Source organism: Nerophis lumbriciformis, linkage group LG33, assembly GCF_033978685.3.
Source record: "Nerophis lumbriciformis linkage group LG33, RoL_Nlum_v2.1, whole genome shotgun sequence".
Classification (NCBI taxonomy): domain Eukaryota; kingdom Metazoa; phylum Chordata; class Actinopteri; order Syngnathiformes; family Syngnathidae; genus Nerophis; species Nerophis lumbriciformis.
The window spans coordinates 22,523,569-22,537,388 of NC_084580.2; the positions used below are offsets into that span (position 1 = coordinate 22,523,569).

The 13,820-nt window shown below is 40.1% G+C and overlaps 1 protein-coding gene across 4 annotated transcripts in view; it reads left to right on the forward strand.

The window, feature by feature from the left end:
- The first annotated feature begins 6,465 nt into the window (after positions 1-6,465).
- Positions 6,466-13,820, forward strand: part of LOC133575673 (uncharacterized) — a 43,591-nt gene continuing 36,236 nt past the window's right edge. For all 4 annotated transcript variants that reach the window (XM_061928384.1, XM_072912146.1, XM_072912147.1 and 1 more), the window contains exons 1-2: positions 6,466-6,871; positions 11,742-12,176. In XM_061928384.1, the coding sequence (XP_061784368.1) occupies positions 6,748-6,871; positions 11,742-12,176 (559 nt within the window). In that variant the 5' untranslated portion in view covers positions 6,466-6,747. The remainder of the gene's footprint in view (positions 6,872-11,741; positions 12,177-13,820) is intronic.

The following is a 13,820-nucleotide window of genomic DNA, read 5'->3' on the forward strand; positions in this document are numbered from 1 at the left end:
GTAAGTGAACAAATAAATAATACTTGTGTGTAACACCAAGGTACATGCCTATATCAAAGTGCATGTGTGTAACACCAAGGTACATGCCTATATCAAAGTACATGTGTGTAACACCAAGGTACATGCCTATATCAAAGTACATGTGTGTAACAACAAGGTACATGCCTATATCAAAGTACATGTGTGTAACACCAAGGTACATGCCTATATCAAAGTACATGTGTGTAACACCAAGGTACATGCCTATATCAAAGTACATGTGTTTAACACCAAGGTACATGCCTATATCAAAGTACATGTGTGTAACACCAAGGTACATGCCTATATCAAAGTACATGTGTATAACACCAAGGTACATGCCTATATCAAAGTACATGTGTTTAACACCAAGGTACATGCCTATATCAAAGTACATGTGTGTAACACCAAGGTACATGCCTATATCAAAGTACATGTGTGTAACAACAAGGTACATGCCTATATCAAAGTACATGTGTGTAACACCAAGGTACATGCCTATATCAAAGTACATGTGTGTAACACCAAGGTACATGCCTATATCAAAGTGCATGTGTGTAACACCAATGTACATGCTTATATCAAAGTATATGTGTGTAACACCAAGGTACATGCCTATATCAAAGTACATGTGTGTAACACCAAGGTACATGCCTATATCAAAGTACATGTGTGTAACAACAAGGTACATGCCTATATCAAAGTAGATGTGTGTAGTACCAAAGTACATCCATGTATCAAAGTACATGTGTGTAACACCAAGGTACATGCCTGTATCAAAGTACATGTGTGTAACACCAAGGTACATGCCTATATCAAAGTACATGTGTGTAACACCAAGGTACATGCCTATATCAAAGAAATGTGTGTAACACCAAGGTACATGCCTATATCAAAGTACATGTGTGTAACACCAAGGTACATGCCTATATCAAAGTGCATGTGTGTAACACCAACGTACATGCTTATATCAAAGTATATGTGTGTAACACCAAGGTACATGCCTATATCAAAGTACATGTGTGTAACACCAACGTACATGTTTATATCAAAGTACATGTGTGAAACACCAAGGTACATGCCTATATCAAAGTGCATGTGTGTAACACAAAGTGCTTGCTTATATCAAAGTACATGTGTGTAACACCAAGGTACATGCCTGTATCAAAGTACATGTGTGTAACATCAAGGTACATGCCTATATCAAAGTACATGTGTGTAACACCAAGGTACATGCCTATATCAAAGTGCATGTGTGTAACACCAACGTACATGCTTATATCAAAGTATATGTGTGTAACACCAAGGTACATGCCTATATCAAAGTACATGTGTGTAACATCAAGGTACATGCCTATATCAAAGTACATGTGTGTAACACCAAGGTACATGCCTATATCAAAGAAATGTGTGTAACACCAAGGTACATGCCTATATCAAAGTACATGTGTGTAACACCAAGGTACATGCCTATATCAAAGTGCATGTGTGTAACACCAACGTACATGCTTATATCAAAGTATATGTGTGTAACACCAAGGTACATGCCTGTATCAAAGTACATGTGTGTAACACCAACGTACATGTTTATATCAAAGTACATGTGTGAAACACCAAGGTACATGCCTATATCAAAGTGCATGTGTGTAACACAAAGTGCTTGCTTATATCAAAGTACATGTGTGTAACACCAAGGTACATGCCTATATCAAAGTACATGTGTGTAACATCAAGGTACATGCCTATATCAAAGTACATGTGTGTAACACCAAGGTACATGCCTATATCAAAGTGCATGTGTGTAACACCAACGTACATGCTTATATCAAAGTATATGTGTGTAACACCAAGGTACATGCCCATATCAAAGTACATGTGTGTAACACCAACGTACATGTTTATATCAAAGTACATGTGTGAAACACCAAGGTACATCCCTCTATCAAAGTGCATGTGTGTAACACAAAGTGCTTGCTTATATCAAAGTACATGTGTGTAACACCAAGGTACATGCCTATATCAAAGTACATGTGTGTAACACCAAGGTACATGCCTATATCAAAGTACATGTGTGTAACACCAAGGTACATGCCTATATCAAAGTACATGTGTGTAACACCAACGTACATGTCTATATCAAAGTACATGTGTTTAACACCAAGGTACATGCCTATATCAAAGTACATGTGTGTAGCAACAAGGTACATGCCTATATCAAAGTACATGTGTGTAGCAACAAGGTACATGCCTATATCAAAGTACTTGTGTGTAACACCAAGGTACATGCCTATATCAAAGTAGATGTGTGTAGTACCAAAGTACATGTTTATATCAAAGTACATGTGTGAAACACCAAGGTACATGCCTATATCAAAGTGCATGTGTGTAACACCAAAGTGCTTGCTTATATCAAAGTACATGTGTGTAACACCAAGGTACATGCCAATATCAAAGTACATGTGTGTAACACCAAGGTACATGCCTATATCAAAGTACATGTGTGTAGTACCAAAGTACATGCATGTATCAAAGTACATGTGTGTAACACCAAGGTACATGCCTATATCAAAGTACATGTGTGTAACACCAAGGTACATGCCTATATCAAAGTACATGTGTGTAACACCAAGGTACATGTTTATATCAAAGTACATGTGTGTAACACCAAGGTACATGCCTATATCAAAGTACATGTGTGTAACACCAAGGTACATGCCTATATCAAAGAAATGTGTGTAACACCAAGGTACATGCCTATATCAAAGTACATGTGTGTAACACCAAGGTACATGCCTATATCAAAGTGCATGTGTGTAACAACAAGGTACATGCCTATATCAAAGTACATGTGTGTAACACCAAGGTACATGCCTATATCAAAGTACATGTGTGTAACACCAAGGTACATGCCTATATCAAAGTACATGTGTGTAACACCAAGGTACATGCCTATATCAAAGTACATGTGTGTAACACCAAGGTACATGCCTATATCAAAGTACATGTGTGTAACACCAAGGTACATGCCTATATCAAAGTACATGTGTGTAACACCAAGGTACATGCCTGTATCAAAGTACATGTGTGTAACACCAAGGTACATGCCTATATCAAAGTACATGTGTGTAACACCAAGGTACATGCCTATATCAAAGTACATGTGTGTAACACCAAGGTACATGCCTGTATCAAAGTACATGTGTGTAACACCAAGGTACATGCCTATATCAAAGTACATGTGTGTAACACCAATGTACTTGCTTACATCAAAGTACATGTGTGTAACACCAACGTACATGCTTATATCAAAGTATATGTGTGTAACACCAAGGTACATGCCTATATCAAAGTACATGTGTGTAGCAACAAGGTACATGCCTATATCAAAGTACATGTGTGTAACAACAAGGTACATGCCTATATCAAAGTAGATGTGTGTAGTACCAAAGTGCATGCATGTATCAAAGTACATGTGTGTAACACCAAGGTACATGCCTATATCAAAGTACATGTGTGTAGTACCAAAGTACATGCATGTATCAAAGTACATGTGTGTAACACCAATGTACATGCCTATATCAAAGTACATGTGTGTAACACCAAGGTACATGCCTATATCAAAGTACATGTGTGTAACACCAACGTACATGCTTATATCAAAGTACATGTGTGTAACACCAAGGTACATGCCTATATCAAAGTACATGTGTGTAACACCAATGTACATGCCTATATCAAAGTGCATGTGTGTAACACCAAGGTACATGCCTATATCAAAGTACATGTGTGTAACACCAAGGTACATGCCTATATCAAAGTACATGTGTGTAACACCAAGGTACATGCCTATATCAAAGTACATGTGTGTAACACCAAGGTACATGCCTATATCAAAGTACATGTGTGTAACACCAAGGTACATGCCTATATCAAAGTACATGTGTGTAACAACAAGGTACAAGCCTATATCAAAGTGCATGTGTGTAACACCAAGGTACATGCCTGTATCAAAGTACATGTGTGTAACACCAAGGTACATGCCTATATCAAAGTGCATGTGTGTAACACCAAGGTACATGCCAATATCAAAGTACATGTGTGTAACACCAAGGTACATGCCTATATCAAAGTACATGTGTGTAACAACAAGGTACAAGCCTATATCAAAGTACATGTGTGTAACAACAAGGTACATGCCTATATCAAAGTACATGTGTGTAACACCAAGGTACATGCCTATATCAAAGTGCATGTGTGTAACACCAAGGTACATGCCTGTATCAAAGTACATGTGTGTAACACCAAGGTACATGCCTATATCAAAGTGCATGTGTGTAACACCAAGGTACATGCCTATATCAAAGTACATGTGTGTAACACCAAAGTACATGACTATATCAAAGTACATGTGTGTAACACCAAGGTACATGCCTATATCAAAGTGCATGTGTGTAACACCAAGGTACATGCCTGTATCAAAGTACATGTGTGTAACACCAAGGTACATGCCTATATCAAAGTGCATGTGTGTAACACCAAGGTACATGCCTATATCAAAGTACATGTGTGTAACACCAAGGTACATGCCTATATCAAAGTACATGTGTGTAGTACCAAAGTACATGCATGTATCAAAGTACATGTGTGTAACACCAAGGTACATGCCTATATCAAAGTACATGTGTGTAACAACAAGGTACAAGCCTATATCAAAGTACATGTGTGTAACACCAAGGTACATGCCTATATCAAAGTACATGTGTGTAACACCAAGGTACATGCCTATATCAAAGTACATGTGTGTAACAACAAGGTACAAGCCTATATCAAAGTACATGTGTGTAACAACAAGGTACATGCCTATATCAAAGTACATGTGTGTAGTACCAAAGTACATGCATGTATCAAAGTACATGTGTGTAACACCAAGGTACATGCCTATGGGGCAGGGCCGACATCCGGGCAACTGAGCTACATACGGGTTCTTCGAGCCATAGCAACCTGACTGGCGTTGAAAACAAACCGTCGCCATTACTCTTTAACCTGTCGACCTGCGCTGATTAAACCCGTCATTCTGCCTCCAAAATGCCAAAAAACTGTGTTGTTTTTGGTTGTGCAAACCACAACTGGAAACAGGGAAAACAAAGTATTTTGTTCTGCCAAAAGCGTGCTAAAAGCCCACAGAGACGAGACAAATGGCTCGCAGCTTTACACCGGGAAAACGAGGACGGTTCTCACTGGAGTCCCCCAAAATCCCGGGTCGTGTGTTCGGATCACTTCGTTTCTGGTAAATATAAGGAACAAAAATCCACCTTCTTAACCACAACTTGGCTATACCGTCCATGCTAATGTTGAACCCGTTGAATTTTTACTGAATAACGTTCGACAGCTGAAGTTGTTGTTGTTGCACAACAATAACATACGGTATAAAGGCTATTTCCAGTAATTCAGCAAATAATAAATCATAATACTGAACTGAATTTGAATGAGCTCTCTACAGATATAATAAATATACAGATACTGGTAGCCACCGTGTCATCCTTATTATCATTTATCAACATACCTTGGGTGATTTAACAATTTTTATGTGATTTATTCGTTATATAACAACCGAAGCTAACAACCGACCTGGTGCGCTTGTGAGGTAGACATAAAGATTTCCAAATTCCATGTCCGGCCATTGTGTAGGATTATCAGTCCACGCATCTGCTGGAAGGCGGTAAGGGCAGTCGTTTAATCCAACATTTTAACTCGTATCTTAACCTAGCCTCACTGGAAAGACTATTTACATAATCATACGCCATTTAGAACAGTTTAAAATGCCGTGAAACCTCGTTAAATGCCTTTTCTGTCAATGCTGTGTTCGCTGTGAGCTGGTTTGTTTTCAACGAATTCAATATGGCGACCGCGTTGCTAGGGGATTGGAGGGCGGAAGTGACGTAGGTCCGCCCTCGCCCATATCAAAGTACATGTGTGTAACACCAAAGTACATGCCTATATCAAAGTACATGGTAGGCGACCAGAGCTCCTTTCATCCTACCCAACAGTCATAAATAAAGAGAGGGTCTGGCAAAAAGTTAACAGTGTCTTTTACTAACAAAGTGTTTTGGTAGTCCTCAGCATTTTCCTCCTTCACCTCTTGTTCGCTTTTCTTGGCTTGGACTCCCATTTCCCACGCAGCAAAAGTCCTTTTTTATTTCCAATTGCTTTGAATCCACAACGACACAAATGGGCTTTCAAGGAGTCAACACTCCATCGCATAAAATATTAAAAGTCGACATTCGCTTCCAAATCAACACCACTCGATAATAAGGAAGACATTTTCTCGGTTTGTTTATCTCTCTCGACCTTTGACCCGTCAATTGAGAGTCTCGCGAGAACGAGACCACTGAATCCTTGAACTGGTCCATCCAAAGAAGACGAAGGAGTCAAAAGCAAAATGGCGTTCGACAGAGAAGACCGAAACGTGGCCACTGGCCATTATTGTTTCTCTATTTGTATTTAGTGCATACATGTACGCATATATGTCGTGTAGTAGATGAAACATTGTTAGTCATTGTTTGTATCCGGATACATTAGTCTGAGCGCACTTTATCAAGTCTTGTGCGAGTTAGCTTAGCTTAGCTTGTTAGCTTAGCTTGTTAGCTGCTAACAAAGAGACGCGGACGTTATCAACACATCGCTAAGTAGAGATCAAATGTGAGTGTAAAGTGTTGTGATTGTGGGAAAATGTGCGAAAGAACGATAGCAAAGTATGAGGAGGAACTTTGTCCAACAAAAGAGGAGAAGGAGCGACAACATCAACTACTGGACGCTGTTTTCAAGAAACATCAAGTTGTGTTACACAGAACAGGTTTGTTGACTTCTTACTCTCACATCTTTACTAACTTTATATTTCATCAGTAACACTTTTCTTCAATATGTGGTCAATAATATGATGGTTTGTCTTGTGGGGAGGATTTAATGCTTTGAATGGCAGAGGGGTTAGTGCATCTGCCTCACAATACGAAGGTCCTAAGTAGTCTTGGGTTCAATCCCGGGCTCGGGATCTTTCTGTGTGGAGTTTGCATGTTCTCCCCGTGACTGCGTGGGTTCCCTCCGGGTACTCCGGCTTCCTCCCACCTCCAAAGACATGCACCTGGGGATAGGTTGATTGGCAACACTAAATTGGCCCTAGTGTGTGAATGTGAGTGTGAATGTTGTCTGTCTATCTGTGTTGGCCCTGCGATGAGGTGGCGACTTGTCCAGGGTGTACCCCGCCTTCCGCCCGATTGTAGCTGAGATAGGCTCCAGCGCCCCCCGCGACCCCAAAAGGGAATAAGCGGTAGAAAATGGATGGATGGATGGAATTAGATTCTTCATGAAAACGAGACAGTTTGAGGTTGATGTTCCTCTCAGTTTGTAACAATGTGTGATTGATTGATTGAAGGACTTATGAGAAGTTTGCATAGGAAAGGGTACACTTTCATCACGGTACACATTCACTGCTACAAGAAATCCTAAGATGGTTTCACTTGAAATATTTGTTTAACTCACACAGAACACACTACTATGTCGAAAGTAGACAAAAAATACTGCAAGAAAGTGAATTAAAATAAAATAAAAGCAAAAAGATTTGTCTATTCCCAGTTACGAGTAGCCACAACCTATAATGTCTTTTCAAAGAGGCTTTGAAGGAAGTAAGGGATTTCCACTCCTTTATGGCTATTGATAGGGAGTTCCACATTTTGGTGGTATAGCAGGCAAACAAATTAGAACCTTTTTTGGAGTGAAATCTGGGTTGAATGTGATTTGTACAACTACCTCTGGTGTTATAGTGGTGAGTCCAGGGTGTACACCGCCTTCCGCCCGATTGTAGCTGAGATAGGCTCCAGCGACCCCGAAGGGAATAAGCGGTATAAAATGGATGGACGGATAGACAGGTACGTGAGTATTTTAGTGGTATGGTGTATCTTGTACACCAGACCGACTGCAAGAAGATGTACTCTGTCAGCCTCCAAGAGCCTCCCCACATTAAGGAAATGGTTGGCGGAAAGGTGAGCCCGAGATGGACGGTTGAGTAGAAGCCCAATAATTTTGTTTTGGGCTGTCTGGAGTTAGTTTTTCAGGGCTTTTAAGGCGTTACAGTACTCAAAGTGGGGTAAATGAGTGCTTGTGTTAAAGTCTTAAGTGTATTTCTACCCACCAGCGGGGTGATCCTACTATGTAAGAACTAGGGTTGTACAGTATACTGGTATTAGTATAGTACCGCGATACTAATGAATCATATTCAGTACTATACCACCTCTAAAAAGTACTACTTCTATGATTACATCAATATTTTCTGGCAACACAACATCATCTTTGGTTTAAAACAAAAATTCTGTTATATTTATAAACTCAGGAAGTATGTCCCTAGACACATTAGAACTTTGAATATGACCAATGTATGATCCTGTAACTACTTGGTATCAGATTGATACCCAAATTTGTGGTATCATCCAAAACTAATGTAAAGTCTCAAACAACAGAAGAATGAGTGATTACCGGTATTACATTTTAACAGAAGTGTAGATAGAACATTTTAAAACAGTAAATAAGCAGATATTAACAGTAAATGAACAAGTAGATGAATAATCAATTTTCTACCACCTTTCCTTAATAATTTTGACAAAATAATAGAATATAAATGACACAATATGTTACTGCATATGTCAGCAGACTAAATTAGGAGCCTTTGTTTGTTTACTTACTACTAAAAGACAAGTTGTCTAGTATGTTGACTGTTTTATTTAAGGACAAACTTGCTGTAAGAAACTTATGTTTGATGTACCCTAAGATTTTTTGTTAAAATAAAGCCAATAATGCACTTCTTTGTGGTCCCTTTTATTTAGAAAAGTATCGAAATACATTTTGTTACAGGTCCCGGTACCATAATATTGGTATCGGGACAACAGTAGTAAGAACATAATTCGTCGGTTGATTCTTTGACTACTTTAGTAGTCATTGTTTCCCCGGAGAGATTAGTCTTTACGATGCAGCCAAAATAGGTAATTTCATTTTTGTTTGTTATAATATTGTCACCCACTTTGACTGTGAAGTTATTTACTTTTCTGAGGTTAGGAATTGACCCAAAGACCTGTGTACTTGCAAGTACCGGGGCGAGTGTTAGTTTGCCAGTTTGTCATTGAAAGCCTTGCTAGTCTAGGTCTTGAGGATTGTAGTTTTGTTTGTTTTGTGGCCGTCAGCCTCAGGTCTATGTTCTTTACGGGTACAGAAAATCCTGGAATGATCACTTAAGCCGCATACAGTAGTTCCACTTGTGGTGATCTTAGACTGGTCAGAAGTAACAACGAGGTCTATGATGGTTTAAAAGGACTCACTCACCCTGGTAGTTTGCTTAATGAGCTAAGTGAGACAATGTTGGTGGCACAGCTTAGTGAAGGTTTTAAAAATGGGTGCATCCTTTCAGGGCATATCTGTGTTCCAGTCCCCAAGAAGATGTAAACCTGTATCAACATGTTTACACACAACTCACACAGTCACCAAATACATTTTATACTGTAATCAAATCTAATTAAAGTTATTATTTCACTTCCTGATTCTGACCTACATGCATCAATAAGTGGAAGTAAACATTTATTTTCAATAATCAAAGTAGCTAACACTTGATTTATTAAAAGAACATAAAGGTGACTGACTTTCCTTCAGCGTGTCGTAGATGGTCTCCAATTCCTAAAGAGGAATTGTTGATGGAGATACTCCATAAAACACCACATAGTAAAACATGTTTTGGTAAAAATTCCTTTTTGCCCAGCCAACAAAATGACCACAAAAAAGTATTTTGCATGATGACAAAAACATACCATGAATGTTTTTAAAGTGATTTTGGAGTTTTTTTAATTTCCATTACCGTATTTTCCGCACCATAAGGCGCCCTGGGTTAAAAGCCGCGCCTTCAATGAACGGCATATTTCAAAACTTTGTCCACCTATAAGCCGCCCGGTGTTGTAAGCCGCATCTAACTGCGCTAAAGTAATGTCAAAAAAACAGTCAGATAGTTCAGTCAAACTTTAATAATATATTAAAAACCAGCGTTCTAACAACTCTGTTCACTCCCAAAATGTACGCAAATGTGCAATCACAAACATACGTATATCAACATGGACAGAGCTGCGTGAAAAAAGCCACCCGGCCTCTTCGCGTAAACTTAAACTTACCTTAACCACTCGCTCATCTTTTCTTCATCCATCCCTTCGAGTTAGCTTTTATGATGACGCCGGCTGGAAAGGCTGGAAAGGTCTCTTTTGGCAAGGTCTTCCTTTTGAATATCACCATGGGTGGAAGTTTCTGGCCATTAGCATGGCAAGCTAGAACCACAGTGAAGGATGACTTCTCATTCCCTGTGGTGCGAATATTCACCGTACGTGCTCCAGTTGCTGTGAAATAATAATCCATGTGCGGATGGAGAGATTGCGTCTTTTCATGAACCGGATCCCGGTCGCTTAGTAGGAGCCATTTTGTGGTCTTTACAGATGTAAACACACAAAGGAAATGAAACGTACGGTGATATCCGCGCGCTTTTTCTTCTTCTACGCGGGCGGGTGGTTGCTTACAGTAGAAGAAGATGCGCTTCCTGTTCTATGGGGGCGGGTGCTTACCTTGGCGGTTGCTTGCGTAGAAGAAGAAGCGCTTCCTGTTCTACCGGGAAAAAAGATGGCGGCTGTTTACCGAAGTTGCGAGATCGAAACTTTATGAAAATGAATCGTAATATTAATCCATATATAAAGCGCACCGGGTTAAAAGCTGCACTGTCAGCTTTTGAGTAAATTTGTGGTTTTTAGGTGCGGCTAATAGTGCGGAAAATACGGTATATTGAAGTTATGGTAATGACTATGTCATTACAAGATCGTGGTTCACTTTAGAGATAAAGTTTAGGTGTCATAGACCGTATACAGAATAAAATATTTACACACTTTACATCAGTGAGTGTTAAGTTAAGAATGCCTCAATCAATGCTGCCTCGTACTTGTAAAAACTTTTCAAATTGCCTCCCATCAAATTTCTAAGTCTGTTTTTGTACTCACTGTCAGAACATTTTTATTTACATTATCAAAAAACTTTCCGTTCTGAATTCCCATTGAACAGACAAGAAGCTGTCTTTGTTGCACCAAGCCAAACGCTTGGAAGATTCCGCTGTGTACAGTGGAATGAGACGAGAGGGGTTTTCCATTGTCCTCGAAAACCTGATCAAGCTGAATCCAGGACAAGCCCAATCCCGAGGCACCTTCTTCTTTTGTCTTCAATGTGACCGAAAACAATGACTGTTTACATACTCCCCATTCCTGCTGAGACATGTGTTGTTGCGTAAACATTGAACATCTAAATAAAAGAGGAGGCGAAAACCTTTTTCGTCAGAGCGTGGGTGACACTGTAGAGGTTACAGTGTCGACACGTTATCTCCTCAATTGAGTCCAAATTTAATTCTGTCTCTGTTTTATTCCTTGCCTTTTTGTCTTGTTTAATAGATGTCATCAGTGTTTGAACCTGACACTCACTGTACCCTTTTTGAATTAATTTTAGTGACTGGGACAAGAGGAGGTATTTCCCGCCTTTTTATTGGTTGTTTTGCTACACACTTTTAACACAACACACAAAAGAACACAAATAATGTCATGGTGTTAACAGTCAGTCCAAAACTATTTCTATTTTCTCTTTATCATATTTACTTATTTACCCAACAGACATCCAGCAGCCCCCTCACATTAAAGAGGAAGAAGAGGATCCACAGCCCCCTCACATTAAAGAGGAAGAAGAGGATCCACAGCCCCCTCACATTAAAGAGGAAGAAGAGGATCCACAGCCCCCTCACATTAAAGAGGAAGAAGAGGATCCACAGCCCCCTCACATTAAAGAGGAAGAAGAGGATCCACAGCCCCCTCACATTAAAGAGGAAGAAGAGGATCCACAGCCCCCTCACATTAAAGAGGAAGAAGAGGATCCACAGCCCCCCCACATTAAAGAGGAAGAGGAGGAAGTGTGGATCACTCAGGAGGGAGAGTGTCTTCTAGGGCAGGAGGAGGATGATGTCAGCAAGTTTCCACTGACTGTTGTCTCTGTGAAGACTGAAGAGCATGAAGACAAACCACCTGAGTCCTCACAGCTTCATCACAGTCCAAGTAAGCACAAATCATTTTATTCTCAGGGCATTCAATCCATCACAACTGGACTGTTCACTTTGTCTTATTATTATTATTATTACCGTATTTTCCGCACTATAAGGCGCACCTAAAAACCACAAATTTTCTCAAAAGCTAACAGTGCGCCTTATAACCCGGTGCGCTTTATTACGATTCATTTTCATAAAGTTTAGGTCTCGCAACTACGGTAAACAGCCGCCATCTTTTTTCCCCGTAGAAGAAGCGCGCGGTGCATGCTGGGATATGTGACGTTTCATTTCCATTTGTGTGTTTATGTAAAGACCCCAAATGGCTCCTATTAAGTGTGTTGTCTGTCTAATTATAAATAATGCAGACGAGGCGTGTTAACTGAGTTCTCAACGTTTTCTCACAGCGTGCTCATAACCACATTCGAACTCCCAGCATACAACATCGCTTCTCAGGGCTACTGCGCATGCTCGTAACTATCGTTGCATGCTGGGTAGTGTAGTTGTTATATTTGCTAGCTCATAACAGCACATTGAGAGACACGCTTACGCGCTTAATTCAATACTCGCCGTCATTCCGGGTGGATTGACAAAAGACCTCCAGCCGCTAGATATTGGTGTCAACAGGGCATTCGAAGCTAGACTGCTAACTGCGTGGGAACTTCTCAGGGCTACCGCGCATGCTTGTAACTATCGTTGCATGCTGGGTAGTGTAGTTGTTATATTTGCTAGCTCATAACAGCACATTGAGAGACACGCTGACACGCTTAATTCAATACTCGCCGTCATTCCGGGTGGATTGACAAAAGACCTCCAGCCGCTAGATATTGGTGTCAACAGGGCATTCGAAGCTAGACTGCTAACTGCGTGGGAACTTCTCAGGGCTACCGCGCATGCTCGTAACTATCGTTGCATGCTGGGTAGTGTAGTTGTTATATTTGCTAGCTCATAACAGCACATTGAGAGACACGCTGACACGCTTAATTCAATACTCGCCGTCATTCCGGGTGGATTGACAAAAGACCTCCAGCCGCTAGATATTGGTGTCAACAGGGCATTCGAAGCTAGACTGCTAACTGCGTGGGAACAATGGAAGACAGAAGGCGAACACACCTTCACTAAGACGAGGAGGCAGCGCCAGACGACGCCAACATCTGCCAGTGGATCGTAAATTTGCCCAACTTTTCACTTCGGACACCGAAGACGAAGGATTTACGAATGAAGAATAACTTCAGAAAGTAAGCGCTATGTTTATTTTGTGTGTTGTGACATTAACGTTCGAGCAACATTATGTTGCTATTGCGCTGCACTATTTTGAATTTTACTATGTTTGTGATTGCACATTTGCGTACATTTTGGGAGTGAACAGAGTTGTTAGAACGCTGGTTTTTAATATATTATTAAAGTTTGACTGACCTATCTGACTGTTTTTTTGACATTCCCTTTAGCGCAGCGTAGGCGCGGCTTATAGTCCGGGGCGGCTTATTGGTGGACAAAATTATGAAATATGTAATTCATAGAAGGTGCGGCTAATAATCCGGTGCGCCTTATAGTGCGGAAAATACGGTATTATAATTTTTATTTATTTTTATATTTTTTTTGTCCAGTCCAGCTTCTCAGGCAAATCATATAGTAGATGTAGATGCCCAAATCAGCT